This window comes from Stegostoma tigrinum, chromosome 5, assembly GCF_030684315.1.
Source record: "Stegostoma tigrinum isolate sSteTig4 chromosome 5, sSteTig4.hap1, whole genome shotgun sequence".
In the NCBI taxonomy this organism is placed as follows: Eukaryota; Metazoa; Chordata; class Chondrichthyes; order Orectolobiformes; family Stegostomatidae; genus Stegostoma; species Stegostoma tigrinum.
Genome location: NC_081358.1, coordinates 9,784,828 through 9,805,871, shown reverse-complemented (window position 1 = coordinate 9,805,871; position 21,044 = coordinate 9,784,828). Strand labels below are relative to the sequence as shown.

General features: G+C 39.8%; 1 protein-coding gene and 1 pseudogene across 7 annotated transcripts in view; both read left to right on the top strand.

Moving 5' to 3' along the window:
* Positions 1 to 21,044, top strand: part of sugct (succinyl-CoA:glutarate-CoA transferase) — a 395,299-nt gene that overhangs the window by 63,492 nt on the left and 310,763 nt on the right. For all 7 annotated transcript variants that reach the window (XR_007247336.2, XR_007247337.2, XM_048529015.2 and 4 more), the window contains exon 7: positions 1,816 to 1,907. Coding sequence is in view for 5 of the 7 variants with exons in the window: in XM_048529015.2 (XP_048384972.1) it covers positions 1,816 to 1,907 (92 nt within the window). In the remaining 2 variants the exon portion in view is untranslated. The remainder of the gene's footprint in view (positions 1 to 1,815; positions 1,908 to 21,044) is intronic.
* LOC132209630 (pre-mRNA-splicing factor 38B-like) lies at positions 14,768 to 16,208 on the top strand (annotated as a pseudogene).

The window sequence follows — 21,044 nt, the reverse complement described above, 5'->3', positions numbered from 1 at the left end:
TCCTGTTCAATCTTTATCCTAAATTTCATTATCGCTTAGATATTTCCCTGTGCATTTGTTCTCCGCTTTTTTTTATCATGTGGTAAGAGTATTCGCCAGTTTTGTGGAGTCTTGCTGTGTGAAATTTTACTGCTGCATTTCTCTATAGTACAACGATGATTACAAAATTGTTTCATTAGCTGTGGAAAACGTTTAGTATGCCTTGTCCTAAAAGACACCATTACAAAAGCAATGTCCATCTTTCTATTTTAATGGTTTATTTATCCACTTTCTCTTGTTTTTAAACCTGATTGTGTGAACATTTAGATAAATCTCAATCATATTTGCTGACTGTGCCCGCCTTGGAACTTAGCGAAGACCTGAGCTTGTTGCTTGGATTCATTTTCAAATTTCCTGTCAAAGGGAAGATAACACACACTGGGCAGCACCTGTGAAGAAAAAAAATCATATTTAATATTTCAGGTCTGGTGACCCTTTTTTTTCATCGCAGATCCTGCCAGATGTGCTAAACTTTTCCAGCAAATTCTATTTTTGTTCCTGATTCACAGCATCTGCAGTTTTTTCAGTTTTTATAATACATTGGGCATTGGTTTTGTGTGTGATGTTTTCATGCAGTGAGGCTAGTCCAGCAAAATTAAATTTCACCCTTGTCTTGGACTGCTCAAAAATGGGAGTGCACCTTGATCATTATACCACTGATTACTTCTGTGGAAGTGAGTGTTTTTCAACAAAACAAAAGAACTGTGCATTTTTGACAGGAAATTCTGATCAGTGCTCCTTCAAAACTCTGGAGCTGTGCTGTCTATCTGACAGGTCCCTCTGCATGAAAGCAAGCCATGTCCCTTTTTTGATAACAATCAGTGCTGTATCCTGTAATTTAAAACACCATGGACAGCTTTGACAGCTCCTATGCAAGGGTAAGTGTGTGGTTGTGGTGCTTGGAAAGTAGGTGACAGGTGATAGGGTGCTGGATGCCTGCTGAGTAAAGTGGGTGTGGTGCCAGGTGGGTAGGGTGCCTGGTGGGTATGATGCTAGGACACAAGGTGACAAGGTAAGTGATGGACTATTTAGGCTAGGTTGGACTTGGCAGCAGATATTGAGTCGTAGAGACATTCTTAAGGTTCTTCTGTCTAGTTTACTCTTTACCAGCACTGAATCATTTCACCTCATTGTTCGCTGTTAATCTCTAGCATGTGATATTTAGATTAGATGAGATTCCCTACAGTGTGGAAACAGGCCCTTCAGCCCAACAAGTCCACACCTCCCCTTGGAGCATCCCACCCAGACCCATTCTCCTATAACTCACACACCCCTGAACACTACAGGCAATTTAGCACGGCCGATCCACCTAGCCTGCACATCTTTGGACTGTAGGAGGAAACCGGAGCACGCGGAGGAAACCCACGCAGACACGGGGAGAATGTGCAAACTCCACAGAGACAGTCACCCGGAATCGAACCCAGGTCCCTGGTGCCGTGAGGCTGCAGTGCTAACCACTGAGCCACCATGCCGCCCCACTTAATTTAATTAGCAAATTGTCTTCAAATCCCCTACTGGGGATTTTTAAAAATGCATTTTTAAAATCAGTCTATGCAACCGGAAATGTTAAATATCAAAGTCTGCAGGAATTGAATGGCAACTGATAAGATCGAAAAACAACAGTATTTATTTATTGGCATCACCTGACACGAAAATGAGAATTTGGTGATTGAGATTTATTAATCTTTGTCCTCGGAATTTATTGGTGGGTTAAATGGGGTAAGTACATGATCAATGGGCTAATGTTTGCTCTTCAAAATGTTTTGTTCAAATTAGGTTATGGACAAACCGGCCCAATGTCACAGCGTGGGGGTTATGACTCTGTAGTATGTGCTGTGTCTGGCCTCATGCACATCACTGGCCCACAGGTACATTTTATTCATTTTATGTCTTTGTTTGTGTGGTTGTTTATATCTGTTTCTATTTGTGCTGGTAATTTTGATTTTGGAGCTGTATGCTTTGATTGTTCTATTGCGCAGTAGGGCTGTTGTCATGCTTGTAGCCTTTAATGAATTGAATGATGGTTAACTAAGATATTATTAGTTTTAATCAGCTGACAGGAATGTGAAATTCATTGCCTTTAATTATAGTGCTGTATGGATATACTGAAGGGCTGATTAATGTGTTTGTGTTGCAATGTGCTAAACTATGAGTGAGCCATACATCCATATTTAGCTTCTACAGATGAAGCTACATACTATGGGTCTTTGCTTATAAAAGAGAAGAATTATTTAATTATCCCAAAGGTCTGTAACTGTGTAACCATTGAATTACTTTTTGCAGTGTAGCTGCTGTTCTGCAGGCAGCTAATTGGTGCACAATAAAGCTGCGCAAACAGAAATTAATAATTAGTTAAGTTCTTTCAGTGGTGCTGGTTAAATGATGTATGTAGGGAGTTTGTCTGTGTTTCTTTGTTTGTGTTTCCCTTTTTGTTCTGTGTTCTCTGTGTCTCTTTGTTTCTCTAAATCATTCTGCAGGATCTTTTCATTCTACACAAGCCAGCTGTTGGGGCCTAGTTATACATTTCATTTAAGATAAAACCTTTGATGCTGCAACACTCCTTGTGTGCTGAAGTATCACTTGGGTTATGGGCCTGTGTGCTATACGTTATTGTTGTTGTTATGTACTGGACTGGGTCTTGAGCTCAACCTTCTGAGGTGAGACTGCGATCAACTCGACCAAGCTAACACTTACTGAGTACATTCTGGGTGGATAGGAATTCTGCATGTTAAAGAAAGTAACAAAAGACAGATGAATGTAGATCCTAAATGAGCCCGAATAATGAGGAGACCACCGATCCTGTCGTGTTACAACTTTATAACCTGCTCTGCCATCTTTTTTTGGTTTATATTTAACTAATTAGGTTTCAAGTTTAGAACATCAATCCATGGTTTTCCATTGTTACATTATGGACTTTAACTAGTTAATTTAGCATGTTAATTTAAGATAATCTGTCCGATGCTTGTTTAAACTATTAGCCCAGTTTGGGGGGATATAAATTTACCAACATGCGTCCTTAATGCCTCCAGGCCTTGATTGGATCTCAGTGTCTCTGGCTCCCTCTCTTGGAGCACTCTGGATATTTTGCCAGTTACAGTACAGTACTTTAAAACATTGTACTTTGGTCCTGCCACTTCTACCCATGCAAGCAGTTTTTCTTTATTTACTGCATCAAAACTAAATGCAGATCCTTGATGGAAATGAAACAAACAAAGTAGTGATCCCATTATTGAATCAGAGATAATAGGAACTGCAGATGCTAGAGAATCCGAGATAACAAAGTGTGGAGCTGGGTGAACACAGCAGGCCAAGCAGCATCTTAGGAGCAGGAAAGCTGACGTTTCGGGCCTAGACCCTTCTGGTCAGCTTTCCTGCTCCTAAGATGCTGCTTGGCCTGCTGTGTTCATCCAGGTCCACGCCTTGTTATCCCAATATTGACCCCACTATCTGTATACTTTCCTCCTGTCTCAAAAACAGTCACCGGCATTATTAAGTTCGCCTCTTCGGCTGAAAGTAAGTATAATTGTCCAACAAGTTCTGTAAAGTTTGATATTTTCATAATATTTCTCAGGGCTACCTTCTTTGGTATTATCCCTAAGGTTTTGAATCTAGCAGCAATCATTAAGAATGAAAAAGTAACGTAGTTTTATTGCCTTCTGTTTGTCTTTGTTCCTCATTGGACTACCTCCTGGTCACTAAGATAATAAAATGTGAGGCTGGATGAACACAGCAGGCCAAGCAGCATCTCAGGAGCACAAAAGCTGACGTTTCGGGCCTAGACCCTTCATCAGCAAGGGGGACGGGGTGAGGGTTCTGGAATAAATAGGGAGAGAGGGGGAGGCGGAGGCGGACCGAAGATGGAGAGAAAAGAAGATAGGTGGGGAGGGGATAGGTCAGTCCAGAGAAGACGGACAGGTCAAGGAGGTGGGATGAGGTCACTAAAATCTGTTCCTTTGACACTTACTCCCTCTAGTTTATTGCCAGTGTTCTTTGTTCCGTTTCACTTCGTTCCCTCAGTGTCAACAAACATATCCTGATACTCAACCTTAGGCCAACCTTGTGCTCTACTTGCACCTAAATGGCTTCACTTCTGTGATGTTGGCTGATATATTCCCCTACCTTTATAAATGACGTTACATTCTGACGTTAAACTATTCTTTCAAAATCCCATGTAATCTTTCAATTGAACTTCTGATCCATTATTATTACGATGTCAGCGACCAGAGATACTACTTAACATGCAGTCTCAGTGTTTTACTTCTTGTATGTCTAACTTTAATACGAAACCACTATAATGGATCCTGTGTGCATGCTACTTTAACCCTGCTCATGGCTGTTATTAATTGTTATTACTGCCACCTACATTTCATTGTCCACACTCGGTACTATGAAATTTTCACTTGGAGCTGACTCGAGTTAATCCTATCCTTTCCGAAAACATTAGCTTTCCCTGGAAATTTCCCTGCTTGTATGTTTTAACACTAACAACTTGCCTTTATAGGTGGCTTTCAATGCAGTAAAACATCCTAGGCCTTTCACAGAATTGTTAGCAAACAAAATTTGATATCATGTGATGTAAGGGGCTGATGAGCAGAAACCCGCCCAGCAATGTGCATTTTCAAGGAGCATCTTTAAAGGGGGAAAGTGAGGTGGGGAGTTTTAGTATGGCAATTCCAGAAGTTAGGGCTTCAAGAGCTCAAAGCACAACCAGCAATTATGGAGCAATTAGCATAGCCAATGTGCAACAGGGAGGAACCTTGGAGACCAAATAACTTGTAAGGTTATTGGGCTGGAAGAAATTACAAAGGCAGGAATGGAAAGGATATTTGAGAAAAAGGGATGAGAATTTTGAAGTCAAGGCATTACTTGGCTGAGAACCAGTGTAGGTTAACAAACTTAGTGGTGATGTGCGAACAGAACTTGGTGTGTGTTAGGACACAGGCAGCAGAACTTTAGATGAGCTTAAGTTAATGGCAAGTAAAAGACGGGTGGTTGGCCAGAGTGTGCCATAGTTTATCTGCGGCTGCAACCTTAATCCAAGTTAGGAGAGTATTGAATGATATTTGAGGTAAAAATGAACGTCTCACACACTGATGACACACAGCTTATGTGTGGAACCTGATGTTGATCTCACCAAGGACTCTCAATTAGATGAGAAATACGATTGCTCTTTGGAGAGCACCTAAGTTCAAGAACAGGAAGGGAAGCCTGTTCAGGTGATTCTCCGGATTTGACTAGAGAGATGAAGATAGATCTGGGTGAGTGCAGTCATTTTCGGCAGAAGGAAGAAGGAAGAAGGAGAGCCATAACAATCATAGGTTCCAACATGTAAGGAGATTATTTGACACTTTATGTCTGTGCTAGTTCTCTGCAAGATCGACTTAATTAGCTCAGCTCCTCTGTCCTTTCTCCATAATGCTGCTTTTTAAAAAATCTTCAGACATCTATTCAGTTATTTTGGAAGGCAAAATTTGATCTGGCTTTACTGTTCCATCAGGCAGTGCATTTCAAATTCTGACTATTCACTGCATCAGACAACTTTTTATTTGTCTTGTTTTTCGTATATATTTATATTTATGGACTGTGTGAAAAGCTGGAAGGTATAGAACTGATTGGACATTGTCTGGATTGAAAAGAATTTTTACCATGTAGTCCTTAGGAATGAAGTGAGCAGTTTATTGTGTGTTATGCTTTACCTTCTTGGGGATAAAGCAAGCAGAGGTTTTTGGGAGATAAAAGATGAAAATATGCTTTCTAATTGCCGGAAAACTTGGCTTTGGAAAGATTAAGGGGGCAGTAATGTGGATGGTTACCTAGCAACTCTTTCTCAACTTGAGTTTTTGTGTTTTTTGGACCCAAGTAGTCAGCAAGAAAATACCCTTGGAGCTGCAAGGAATTCTTCCTATCTCTCTCATCAGGAGTTCATGGGAATCTGATAAGTATCAGTATTTTATAGCTATCTTACAAAAGCTGAACAACTTCCTAAACGCTTGGATCCAGTTTGATTTCAGTCCAAAGAAGATCTTCCATCAGTCTATAGCTGTACTTCATTTTGCCAACAAACGTAGTGGTCCATCAGAAGCCAATGAATCCTATCCTTTGTTTTAGTCTGTTGGCCAACAGTGTTTTTTTTTGTTTTACTTTTGTCCATTTTTACAAAATATCCTCTGCCCAAAGACTGTTGTCCTTTGTATTATGTATGTCTGTGATTGGGATTAAGGAGTATAATTCTAATTCCAGATGATAACTTAGATGTTAACTGGTGCTTGACATTTGTTTTAAGAATAAGTTTTGTGTCATCCTAAACACATTCTCAGTTCATGAAAGATGATGAGTGAAAGTCTGTTTTATTCTGAGCAGTAGTATAAAAAGGATTCAATCATGCATTCACTGAATTTAGTTTATACTTACTGATTTCTCTTTTAGTCTGACCTAACCTAATATGTTACTATTTCTCATTCTAATTCTACATGTCTGTATCTTGTTTCTCTTTTCTAATTTTGCATATTGGTTCCCAGCCCCCTGCCAGGTACTTCAGACCCTTTCTGGCTGCATGAGCAAACTGTTGAACAAGCATGTTGATCCTGCCTGTGTTGAGGTTCAGCCCAAGCAGCTTGAATAAATCCTCCTCCCTGAACCAGGAAGTCCCAATAGTCTACAATTGGCCAATCTCTTCAGCCATACATTCACCCATTCTGTTCAATACTCTGTGACATGGTGTCCCCTGGCAAAATCCAGAGATTACTACATATGAGGTATTTCTTTCTTTCTTACTCATTGCTGCCCCCTTAATCTTTTCAAAGTCAACCCTACAATCCGCCTGAAAATTCTTTTCTCTTATTCCTCTTTCTACCTTTATATTCTTGGTTTTGGTACAGACCTTGACCATTCATCCTGTTCATGACTGCTCACTGTTCATCCTGCCCACTCCAAGTGCTGTATAGCTGCTCAATTACATCCTTGATGAAAGATGAACGTGTGATCAGCCATGTCAGAGGCTGCAGGCATGTGAGTAGAATGAGGGGAAATATGCCACAATCGCATAGGATGTTATTTGAGACTTTGATAAGAGCTATTTTTCTGTGTAACAGAGGAAGAAACAGGAAATTCTGGGAAATGTTGACTTGAAATATTGTACACATTGGAAATGCTGAGCAATTAAGGCAATGTCAGTAGAGAGAAGTTAATTTCTCATCATTATAACAGAAACATAGAAGTTCGGAGCAGGACTAGGCCTATTTGAGTTTTCAAGCCTGGTGCGTCATTCAGCATGATCACGGCTGATCATTGAGTTCAATCTCTTAATCCTGCCCACCTCCCATATTTCTTAAACCCTTTGCACAAGAGCTATACAAACCTCCTCCATGAAAACACACAATGTTGTGGCCTCAGCCACTTTCTGTGGTGGTATATTCCACAGGCTTACAACTTACAACAAGGTGAAGACGTAGTTCATCATTTCACTCCAAAGGTTTTACCCCTTATCCTTAGACTATGACCCCCACCATCGGTAACATCAGTCCTGCATCTAATCTGCCTAGTCCTGTTAGTAATTTGAAAGTTTCTATGAGATCCCCCTCGATTGTTCTAAACACCAGTGAATACCATTCTGGCTGAGTCTTCTCAGATGTCAGTCCTGTCACCTCAGGAATTAATTTGATTTGAATCGACTGGAATGTCGTTCACTTGAAACATTAAATCTGTTTTCCTCGGTCTCAATGAGCTGCCTGATGTACCGAGTGTTTCCAGCATTTCTGTTTTTGTTTCAGATTTACAGCACCTGCAATATTTTGCTTTTGTAGCAACTTCAGTGAGGAAAGGCAATTTGGAGATAGAAGTGATAACATGCAAGGAGAGAGGTGTGAAGGATGCGTTTTCTTTGGAGGAGAGGAATGTGTACAGCAGGAATGTATTCAGTACCTGAAAAATAGGGCTATTAATATCAACAAATATGAGAGCTAGAAGGGAAGTTGAGTGATCGGCTGCTTAGTGGGAATAGTGTGTGTGCAGGAGGTAGATCTTATGGACAAGATGAGTGAGAGAAAAGCTGGAAGTGAAACAAGATAAAAAGTCATACCATTGAGGATACTTAACTTGATGTATCAGTGGAAGGCAGGGAAGCGGACGCAGGATGATGTAGATTTGGAATGAATGATGAAGGGAGGTGTGGATGGAAAGCCATGTAAAGTAGTAATCTTAAATGGCCATATTTGTGATTAGCATAGTGTCTTTTTAAACAATTGGGAGTTGGCTAGCTCGTTTGGCTCGATAGTTGGCCTGTATTACGGAGTAATGACAGCAATGTGGGTTAAATTCCCATCCGAGCTGAAGTTACCATGAAGGACTCTCCTTCTAAACCTCTCCCCTTGCCTCAGTGGTCTCTTTGTGATAAGAGAGCAGCCCTCTGTTACCTTCAAGGAAGCAGTCCCTTGGGGTTGAAAGTGTGTAGCTTCCACTCTGGTTTGATGAGTTAGTCCAGAGCATCATTACGAGACTCTACCACATTTTGGGGTTGAAGGGTTGAATGTTCGAGGTGTTTGGAGGATTGTGCACACCCTTCCTGATGCCTCAACTTCATCTCTGTACGTTCCTGACAAAGCCTTTCAATGTACAGAAGCAAAGTTGTTGGAAAAGCCCAGCAGGTCTGGCATCATCTTCTGCTGCCTGACCTGCTGGGCTTTTCTGGCAACTTTGTTTTTGTTCCTGATTTACAGCATCCGCAGTTCTTTTGGATTTTATTAAAATCTCTTAATTTGTTGAGTGCCAGTCCCACAATCTGGCAGGAACATGCTAATTTCCATGTAAGCATTGAGCATTAACTGACAACATGGCATTAAAAGATTGATTTAATTTGTTTAATTAGGATCATTTAGAATATCCAAATCCTTGAACTGATGCTCAATGAAAAGTTTCATCAATTACATTTCTATTTGTAAAATTGTCAAGTGTGACTCAAATATCATATAGGGCACTCGTTACAAAGGTAGTTGCAGTTTAAAAATAAACCACTAGATGGTGGATTGCTCAGCTTAAATTTAGGCACGTTAGATTCCAGAATTAATTAATATAGTGGAGACGGGAATAACTAACATGACAAGCAGTGTTCAATCTGATTGACCTGATGATGACAATTGCATTTATTTAAGGCACCTTTAGGGTAAAATGTTCCAAGCACTTCACAGAGGTAGCACGTAGGAATATAATTTTGGGTGATGATTAAAGAGGTAATTTTGAAACAGGACAGAGGCTGAAGAGAGAGAGAACCATCCATCGTAGCTGCCCCTTCTAGCTGAAGGCCTTTCACTTAAAGTGAAATTGAAGTAGCAGCAAATTGTGAAGGGGGTGTGTTTCTAAAATTTGAGCAATTCAATGATTCACAATTTTTGTAAGTTAAGAAGTTTCTCAACATTGCAATCTGAAATTGCTTTTCCTTTAGCTTGTGACTGTGTCCTGTAGTTCTAGACTGACCAGGGATATAATTCACTTCATTCATTTTATGATGTCTCAGAATCTTGTATACATCAGTGCAATTATTTCTCATTCTTCTAAACTCCTGTAGTACAGGCCACCTTATTCTAATTCTCTGCAAAGGCAACCCCGTCTCTTATGAATCGAACGAGTGAAATTTTGTTGCACCTTCTCTAAAGTTGGTATATCTTTCATTTGAAACAGAGACCTAATTTGATTGCAGAAGGATTTTCTAACTTTTGTGCTCCATACTTTTTAAACTCTCTCTTTAATTTAAGGTAGAACAGAATGTTGTGAAATAGGGATGGTCAGAGCATTCTGAAATCTGCATGGAGTCAGGCTCATGTTATTTTTGTATTTATAAAAGATGATGGTCCAGGCTAAAACCCAAAGAAAATCCAATGTCAAATTTCACACCTTGACACAAAAGAGGTGCGCATGAGCTTTCTGTCTCAGATGAGGGAGAGAGGGGATGAAGTTGAATAAAGAAGAAAAGAACCTATTGCTGTGAGAGCAGCATGCTTATAAGAGTACTTTTCTGTTTGGAAATAAAATGATGGAATATACGGGACTTTTGGAAACTTACGAATTAAGTTGTCAGAGTGGATAATTAGATCAGATTAGATTCCCTACAGTGTGGAAACAGGCCCTTCGGCCCAACATGTCCAGACCGCCCCTTGCAGCATCCCACCCAGACCCAAATCCCCCTATAACCCACACACCCCTGAACACTACAGGCAATTTAGCGTGGCCGATCCACCTAGCCTGCACATCTTTGGACTGTGGGAGGAAACCGGAGGAAACCCACGCTGACACGGGGAGAATATGCAAACTCCGCACAGACAGTCGCCCGAGGCTGGAATCGAACCCGCGTCCCTGGTGCTGTGAGGCTGCAGTGCTAACCACTGTGCCACCGTGCTGCCCATAGTGCTGCTGGAAATCAGTTTGAGGATACTCAGAGAACGGTAAAGAAAACTTAAAAGGTCAGAGTTGCCCAAGTATGCATTGGAGAAGGGATCTTGCTGAAAAGCCAGGAGAAATGTGGGGCTTAATCTGCAAGGCAGCCTAACTGCCAAGAGCGAGGTGTGTGTATAAGTAGGTTGTAATGTAATCTTTGGTTGAGTAATTAGTTAATGGTTAAGTAGAACATAGAACATTACAGCGCAGTATAGGGCCTTCAGCCCTCGATGTTGTGCCGACCTGTGAAACCAATCTGAAGCCCATCTAATCAACACTATTCCATTATCAGAGATAATAAAATGTGAGGCTGGATGAACACAGCAGGCCAAGCAGCATCTCAGGAGCACTGAGATGCTGCTTGGCCTGCTGTGTTCATCCAGCCTCACATTTTATTATCTTGGAATCTCCAGCATCTGCAGTTCCCATTATCTCTGATACTATTCCATTATCAACCCGTTTATCCAGTGACCATTTAAATGCCCTTAAAAGTTGGCAAAACAAAGCCAAGCCTCAGCAAAACAGTTAAACTTTCCTTCAGGATCCAGGCTGGCAAGCCATTGTAGTAGCTGCTGGTGTGTGGACTGAAGACAGCAGTAGAGTTGCACTCGGCTTAAATGGAATAAGAGACCTCACAGGCTGGTATTCGGGAGAGTGCGCTCCCGAGAAACTCCACCTACATTTGGTTTAGAACAATTATATTGTTCAGCAACATCCAAATCAGAACCGATCAAATCAAACACCTTGTTAAACAGTCACCTGGTTCTAATACATTTTATAATATTTGGTATGTTAATTTCATATCAAGTAATGTTTAAGGTTTGCTGATTTCAGTTTGTTACAATAAGTTCTTAAAATGTGAAGTGTTATTGTGTGATTATTTCAGTCAGTCATTGGTAAATTTCTGTTTCTTTTTAGAAGTTACTGGTCTCCACAGGGATTGTGTAACTCTTATGAGGACTGTCAAATTCCTTTGAACATCGACGTTTGATCATTTCTAGCGATAATGGGAACTGCAGATGCTGGAGAATCCAAGATAATAAAGTGTGAAGCTGGATGACCACAGCAGGCCAAGCAGCATCTCAGGAGCACAAAAGCTGACGTTTCGGGCCTAGACCCTTCATCAGAGCCGAGCCTCTGATGAAGGGTCTAGGCCCGAAATGTCAGCTTTTGTGCACCTGAGATGCTGCTTGGCCTGCTGTGCTCAGCCAGCTTCACACTTTATTATCTTTGATCATTTCTAGCCATTTTAAAAAATTTTCTTTGCATTCTTCCCAGAAAAGTGAATATCCTCCTATTTACGCAAATTCTACTCTTACTGCTACCACCTTGTACACTCATTTACTCTATCTAAAACCCTTGTGACCTCCTCACAGTTTTACTAGCATTGCATCATCATAAACCTAAATATATTGCCGTTAGTTCCATATTCATGTACCTTTTTTATACCCATAACATTCTGATTAAAGCACAAAAGAAAGAATACTACCACTGTTCCCCAAAGTGGCAAGCATTGCTGGTATCCAGTACTTTATTCTAAGTGACTTAGTCCCTGCCTTTGGGCCATGAGGTCTGGGTTCAAGTCCCATCGGCCACAGATATGTGCGACAGCACGTCCAAACAGGCTGCTTCAAAATATCATCTTCTGCTGTGCTATGGTGGATATTTAAAAGTATCACCATTTCCTAACATTAGTTGATGTAACATTCACAGATTCTACATAGTTATTGTAATGAAGTACTGCGTGGACCAGGTCCTAACTTGTTCTCTTGTTTGGAATCAGAAAATGTGGCGTTTACACACAGTTATGAGACAAGCGAGGGTATAATTTATTTGAGGTTTGCCAGCAACCTTTTTGAGTTGAGAATTGACTCTTTTGGTTACACTGTCACTTCTGAGTCAAAAGATTGCATGCTCATGACTGTCTGCAGATGACGTGCACAGATTTTAGATTTGCATGTCATAGAATACTGAGGATGTACGGTATTGTTGAAAATGTTTTTGTCAGATGAGAAGTTGAACCTCAAAGCTACCTGCTCAATCCAATGCCTTTGATGGATTCAATGCAGTGTTATCCATTATGCTAACCAATGGTCACATGTGGCTAATTGAAATCCAAATGTAGCTAGGAAGTTATGAACACATACAACCATTGGGATTGTGATCATGATACCATATGCAGAACTTTGGCATATATGCTTTAACCTTTCTGTGCATTTGTCGGCAATTTGTTGAGAAGTGAAGTGTGTTTCTTTGATAGTTATAAATGCTTTATATTCGAGAGGAGGCTGAGGGTGACCTTTTGGGGGTTTGTAAAATCATGAGAAGCAGGAATAGGTTAAATAGTCAAGGTCTTTTCTCCATGGCAGGGGAGTCCAAAACTGGAGCATGTTAGTAAGAGGGGAAAGATTTGAAATGGATCGAAGGGGTAACTTTTTCACTCCGCAGGTAGTACTTGTTTGGAATGAACTGACTGAGGAAATGGTGGATGCTGGTATAACTACAATATTTAAAAGGCATCTAGATAGGTATATAAATAGAGGGATATGTGCCAAATGCTGGCAAATAGGATTAGATTAATTTAGGATAGCTGGTTGATGTGGACGAGTTGGACCGAGTTTCCCTGCTGTCCAACTCTATGACTCTAATAGCCACAGAATTGCAACAGAAGTTTCTACTCTCTGTTTTCTGTGCTTCTTGGAAACTTCATTGATGAACACCTTTGGTAAACTTTCTTTTACTTATAAACTACTCTTTGCCTTTGATGTCACCTCCTCTGAAGTGCTTTGAAGCATTTATTTTATTAAAGGTGTAATATAGACGCGATTTTCCAAACTTTTAATTGCAGAGATGTTTCTAAGAGAAAAAAACATACGCTATGATCTGAGAAATTTATTGCTTCAAAATTAGTAAGATATAAAAGGGGGTTGGTTCACTCGGTGAATACGAGTTGCTGTGACAACATGTACTTTCATTTGTATGTTGTAGCGTGGAACTATGGATGATGAAAGTAGAGGCTCCAAAGCTGCTTTGTGTGACTGATCAGGAAATTCTTTCACTCTTAGCATCTGCCTTTGCATTTGATAGAAGGATTTGCAGATTGACACTGAACCTGCTTAGATGTGTAATGAATATACTCCCTTGCTCCATCAAGACCTAGGGTGGGACTCAAACCTTAAGCTTCTGGCTGAAAGGCAGAAGCACTGGCTACTGTACCACACAACCTCTTCAAAAGTGAACTAGTAACCTTCCAGTAACCTTCCTCCATCTGCAGTTCAACAAGCATGACAAAACAGCCATTCTATTCAGGGATATTCTGTCATATGAGAAAATATGTCAAAACAGTATAGTAAAAACAAAAAAAAAATTTTTGGGAGTAGTGAAAGCAACAGGCCATCAGGGCAGATTATCAAACACATGCAAAATCCAGGATCAACACACAGATTTAGCATATTTTGGTGGAATAATTGTGGTATTGATGTAGTGATCAATATGCAATCATGGAAATTAGTGATTATTATATTGGCGCAATGAAAGAGACAGATGTAAAGTGAATTGATGATGAAAAGATTATATTCGAGACTGCAGGCAGATCCAGTTAGCATACACAATAGTCTACCAGAATATTGGATTAATTCATGCATGAATATGACTGTTCAGTGGGAAATCAGTAAATGGTTTTCTTGCAGCTGTTTAGAATTCAGGATAATAGTTTAAAAACATCCTGAATTGTGTACTGGCAATAATCAGAAAAATTTAAAGGGATAATGTCTTCATGGGAAAGTGTTGGGAAATTATTAGTTTTTAGGGACAGGTGAGAGAGAGAAGAGGAATTGATTCAGACAACTTATGTATTATTTTTGCAATAGGAGATTGTGAGTTGCATCATACCTAATTACAATGCAATTGACAGGGCCACATTGTGTATTGGACACTTAGACTAGTTTATGTATTAACGACTCTGCGCAAGTCTTCTTGACAAGTGAGTTGGACAAAGGGACATAGAAATAAATTTGCAATTCAACTCAATTTTATTCACAAAATATTTGTTATTAAAACACTAAGGAAACACTTGCCAAATTTCCACAATACTTACACTGTATCAATCTGAGAAAGGACGTTACCTGTGTTTGAGCTGGACTGTTGGAATCTACTTCCTCTCAACATGGGGCTGTCTCTCTTCCACAAAGGTTGGTCTCCCAGGGGTCAGGGTAGATCTTCTGTTTCTCTCTTTTTCCAGGTGGTTGGAACTCAGTTGCAATGTTATGCAACGTTTTGCCCTTACGTTTCCAGTTGGGGAGGAATGGTGGTGGGCAGTAACCTCAATGATGCTGTATTTGTGGCCTTGGATGTGCCACCTGGTACATTCAATTTGCGCTGGGCCTGAAACTGTCACAAGTGTACCGTGTTGCCTGGTTCCTTTGCTCCTGCTCTCACTTCCTGCAGTTTCTGCTTCACCTCCTCCAGCTGCTTACTTAGCTTTACTTTCTCCCATTCTCTACCTCTCAGCTTCTTTATGCAGCTGGTTATTTCTGTAGCCTTGCTGAGTTTTAAATCTGGCTTCCCTTCAGCTCTCTGCGCCACCTCCCGGCATTCTGTCCTGTGGGTCCTGGACCTAATATTTGCTCACTGCAGTGGTCAACCCACCTGGGCCACCTCTTAGTTAGGTACTTCCTTTGTATCTCCTCTCACCCTGGGCACTGTGCCATTTATCCTATTGTTCCCTTTAAATTGTCTGATCTGTGTTGTTTTTAATTTGGCGAGGGGTGTGTGTATATGTTTGGAAATAACTCTTTTAAATTTAAATTCTGCTACTAAACCCGTTGGGTGGTAGGTTGCATGTGTTTAAATACTGTCAGATGTTGTGTGAACTGGTAATCCTTTCTGAGGGCGAGGGCACATTGATGTTGAGATCTTTGTTTCTGTGAGCAACAATGAGATGGCTAACGAAACAGCCATTGGAAATGACGAGCAGTGGCGGCAGCACATGGAGGGAAGTGTTAAACTGGCCTGCTTTGGAGCAATGTGCTGCCACAGTGGGGCAGTGAGAAGACCACAAGCCTCACCTTCATCAGTACTGGCTCCTTACCCTATTTTAAAATGCAGTTGTATGCACTAAAACCTACCACAACATGGTGGAGGAGATCTATTTCAAGGTAACTCATTGAACCATTGCAAAAGGAGGGCAGGAAGACTGTAGGCCAGACAGGCATGTGCAGAGGGACATTGTTTCCATTACCTTGTCCACTGTACAAACTGTCCTGAAGTTAACTCATTAACAAGCTTGACAACACACACAGACTCTCCATGCATCCAGGGTTTGGGTTCATGTATATTTGATGCACACAACCCCCAGGTGACATGTGTGGGATTGATGTGAGACTTTTTTAGATGATGAAGAGGAGCTAGATAGAAAGGCTTGTAGAGAATGTGTCATGACAATAGGAGACATGATTCACTCTTTCCTTACTAACTGGAACAGTTGTCTACTTTATCACGAAGAACGTCAGTTACTGTTCAAAATAATTTGAGCCAGTATCTTAAAAGTTGACTATGGAAAATTGCCAAAATGGATGGAAAGGATAGTATGGAAGTTCCTGATTTGTCTACGCTCTGATAGGCAATCAAGGTCACAGAGAAAGTCTGTTACTGCTCACAAATTTCATAGGTGATCTAGAAGCAGAAACTGTCACAGAGAAAGTCGTGGCGGTTTTGGTTTTGATAAGGAATTACAAAGAGAATGAGAATGAGAATGATGAAAAAAAGACCTGAGAGCAGATGAAAGATAGAGTGTGAAGTGAGCATGATAGATAAAAATCTAGAAGCACAGAATGAGGTCTAGGCTGTAGGCGAGGCAGAAGCACAGATCATCGCAAGTTGAAGAGACGAAAGAAGTGGTAAAGAGCTATCTTTAAGAGAGGGAGGAGGAGAATATAAGAAGTCGAAGGTGAGACAAAGACTATGAAAAGACAAAAAGTGTGAGTCATTGAGATAGGGAAAGGAATGTTGAGAAAGAGTCTGAGAGATCAAAAAACTGGGATAAAAGAAGTCGATTAAAAAGTGAAGACAGAAAATGTAAAGGAGAAAAAGATAAAAAGAGGCATAAAGATGATACAAATTATTTGAAAAAAATAAAAGGCATTGTTGAAGCAGGAGCAGTGATAAAACATAAGCAGTGTAGGAGTAAGCTAATTAAGCTAAGCAAAGCAAAATGTAAATATTATAATGAACATAAAGAAAAATCGAGCAAAATAAGCATTAACAGAGAAAGAACTGATGCCACATAGTGTTTTTGAATAGAAATATTTTGTTAATAAAATTGCGTTGAACTGCAAATCGAATCTGTGTCCGCCTCACCAACGAGCGCTTGGATATAGTGTTTCTAATACATAAACTGGTCGAAGCATAGACAGCAAGTCAAAACAAGTGTTAGCCAGTAAACACACAGCCATGTTAGTGGTGCCCCTTTAAAACCTTCAGGTACAGAGTGTGAAAGAGACTCATTACAAAGCATAGCAAAAGTTTCATCTTCACTGTTGTATCTGTTTTTCACATCTTCTGATTACAAAAATACACCAAAATTTTTATTGAAAATTATTAATTACATTGTTCATAACCAAAGGAGCAAAGCTTACACTGTGAGTCAGTGTAATGTTTAACTAAATGTCAATACATTCAGTATGTTAGGTGTTTGACTTGTGGTAAAAATGATGTGCTGTGAACAACACATGTATACAAATGAACTCATATGTTCATGTTGAACATTCACCCTCTTATGTAATTTTAGAATTATTAATTTATTGTGTAGGAAGTGTTCTATTGGGAAAAGCGAATCTTCACATGATCTTTAAACATAAATTCTTCTGATAGCTTATCTATAGACATTAATAATATTAAGAAAATGACAAAGATGATGTAGAACTGACTGAAATTCTTAGTTAAAAATCCTTGTTACTCCTCTCAAAACTGATATTGTTCTGATTGGATCACGAAGAGAAAACTCTCCCTAAAGCTGTAACTAACTGAAGAGACTTGATTTGTTTCTCCAACAATTAATTCTCCAGTATGGACTCTTAGCAAATTGGCAAAGTGCTGTTTTTTTAACCTGAAAGTTTTCAAATTTAGAACTTGAGAGATTAGTGCGTGATTGGAAACAGGTCAATAATAATGGTTCTGAGCCAGGCTTTTAGGAAGAAAGTTCTGGTCATTTGTAAGGAGAACGTTCTGGTCATCTACAGTAAATCTATAAGCACTTGAAGAGAAAATAAGTTAGAACATAGAACATTACAGCACAGTACAGGCCCTTTGGCCCTCGATGTTGTGCTGACCTGTTATACCGACGGTTTCAGTTTTAGATAAGATTCTTCACCAAAAGTGATTACGAGGATGGTAGCTTCCCTTCCTGTTAGGGCATGTGAAGTACTCTGGAACCTCTCTCCTTCAAAGTGTTGCAGAGTATAATAGCTGTTTAGTTTAATTTCTTGATTGCATTTCACTCAATCTTCAACTGTGACTATGTTACTGTGTCTCATAAGTTGGTTGTCAGATGTTTCTCCTTCCTTTTCTTTTTCTTTTATTCTCGCCATTTAATTATTTATTCATTTTATCATTCCCCGAGTATCTGTCTTCAGTACAGGACCAGATTGTTGGGACAAAGCTAAATGTAGGAAGTAAAGCGGAAAACTGTGACAGTGAATTACTGGTGAAGATTAAGCATGAACTGATAAGTACATGACATAGAACTGAACTCAAAAATCCATTAAAAGGCACAAATAGTAGACAGGTAAGCAGGACCTAGACGATATCCAGGGCTGACATGTGACAAATAACATTCGTGCCACACAATGGCCAGGCAATGGCCATCTGTAACAGGAGAAAATCTAACCATTATCTGTTGACATTCAATGGCATTACCATCATTGCATTCACCAGGTACCAGCTACCAGTTTATGTACAAACATATGTGCCCTCCACCACTACAGATTGTAGTGTTCACAATCTACAAGGTACACTGCAGGAATTCACCAAGACGTCTTTGACAGTGGCTTCCAAACCCATGACCTCTACTATCTGGAAGCACAAAGGCAGCAAATCCTTGGAAATACCCCCACCTGAAAGTTTCCATTCAAGCCATTCACTGTCCTGACTTGGGAATATATCACCATACTTTCCCTGAGTCAAAATCCTGAAACTCTCCCTAATGTGACAAATGGACTGTAGTGGTTCAAAAAGGTGGCTCGCCATCATCTCTCAAGGGCATCAGGGGATGGAAATAAATTCTGGCCTAGCCAATGATGCGCATACACTTAATGAATTTTTACAAAGGGCGTGACCAATTTGAAACCAAAATGAGACATTCCCTAAGGAAGCAGATAATACGGCTGAGGCACTAAGAACATACGTAACATATTTTTCTTTATCGGCAGTAAATGCACCCACATAACAATAAAGTAAGAGCTATAGAGAAATGAAATAAAAACAGCTGAAGAGGATGTGCTTGAAAGGTTAACGGACCTCCAAGTAGAAAAGTTAACCAGTTCAGTTGAGATACAGTCCACGGTTCTGAGGTAAATAAGGGTGAAATTGCAGTGACTGTCTTCTCAATCTTTATTTTTCCTAGGATATAGAGATAATGCTAGAGTTTGGAGGCTTTTACACGTTCAAAAACAGGCAGAGATTTAAACCCAGTAACTACAGGCCAGACAACTTAATGGACGTGGAAGAAATATTTAATTACAATTCAGGCCAAAATGAATTGGGATTTGGAAAGGTAATAAATGATAGTGCTAATTCCTTAATGGGAAATTGTTTCACTAATTTGGACAAGTCCTTTGCAACAGAAAGTATTATTAATAGTTTGGTTGATGTTATTCAAATGGAATTTCAAAAGGCATTTGACATTCAACTGCACTTGTTAGAAAGTGAAAGCTCATGAATTTAAAAAAGACACTTCACGAAACATAAAATTGATGACTGAACTGAAAGCTGAGAGTCGTGATGCAAAATTATTTTTAGACTATGATGTTTCTTATGCTTTTCTCCAGATCACTTCTCTGAATAAAATGATGATCTGGACTTCAGGATGCATGGTATAATTTCAAAGTTTGCAGATGACATGGAACTTGGCAATGTAGTAAGCAACGAAAAGATTATTGGACATCTCCAAAATGTCGTGGACACATTGAAATAGGCAGATACATGGAACATGACATTTAACACTAGTGTGAAGTAGTACATATGGTAAGAAAAATGAAGATAAGCAATATAAACTCCATAGTACCATTTCAAAGGGTGTATGGGAGTATGGAGAGGTTGGGTTTTATGTACATAAATCTTTGGAGATGGCAAGTCTGTGAGAAGTCCTGCCCACAAAAATGAGATTTTTTTTATCAGAGGCAAGGAATACAAAAGGAAAGAAAACAAAACATTTATAAATTGTTGTATAAGCCTCAACTGATGTATTGTTTTAAACCTTCAGCTGCAGACTTCATGAAATATGATATGGCCTTATAGAGAGTTTAGGAGGATTTGTTATATTGTTACCAGAGATAAGTAACTTCATTATGTGGTGAAAATGGTGATGCAGTGTTTGTTATCCTTATTACCACTACTGCTACCACCGCACAACAGTAAGCATTTATATAGCACTTTTAATCTGAGAAAACATCCCCAAGCACTTCACAGGAATTCAATACAACAAGTTCCCCTGCACTGTTTATTTTCTTTGAGTTGTTTTCTGTCAGCATCCAACTAGTGGATGATACCAGCCCGTAGCAGGACTCCTAAAACCTCATAATTGAGTAAAATTGGATGCCATGTTAGTTAAGGAGAAATTTGAACAGATGACCAAAAGCTTGCTTAAGGAGATGAGTTTTAAGGGGTGACTTCCGAGGGGGAGGTGGAGATGGCGAGGTATTTAGGCAGGTAATTTAAGAGGCCAGTACTTAGGCATTAGAGAATTGAAGGCATGGTCTTCAATTTTGAACTGTTTAAAACTGGATCTTAAGAAGGTGAGAAATCTAAATGAGCAAAGAAGATTAAGGAGAAATTTAATAGAGCACCAGTGATAAAACAAATTTTCTTTTTAGAATGGATTATTTTGATTTGGAGTGCCCTGCCTGAAAGCTTATGGGAGCAGATTCAGTTATGATTTTCAAAAGGACATTGGATAAATGCTTCAAGCAAAATATTTGCCAGAGCAATGGGAAAGAAAGGGGGTCTACCCGGATAGTTGTATCAGTGACAATGGGAACTGCAGATGCTGGAGAATCCAAGATAACAAAGTGTGGAGCTGGATGAACACAGCAGGCTAAGCAGCATCTCAGGGGCACAAAAGCTGACATTTCGGGCCAGAGGGTCGAGGCCCAAAACGTCAGCTTTTGTGCTCCTGAGATGCTGCTTGTCCTGCTGTGTTCATCCAGCTCCACACTTTGTTATCTACCTGGATAGTTCTTTGGCCTGAATGAACTACTTTTAGTGCATCATTCTATGATTGCATAATGCACTATTAAAAAAAACACAGTCATACAGCATGGAAACAGACCCTTCAGTCCAACCTGTCTATGCCAACCAAGCTTCCC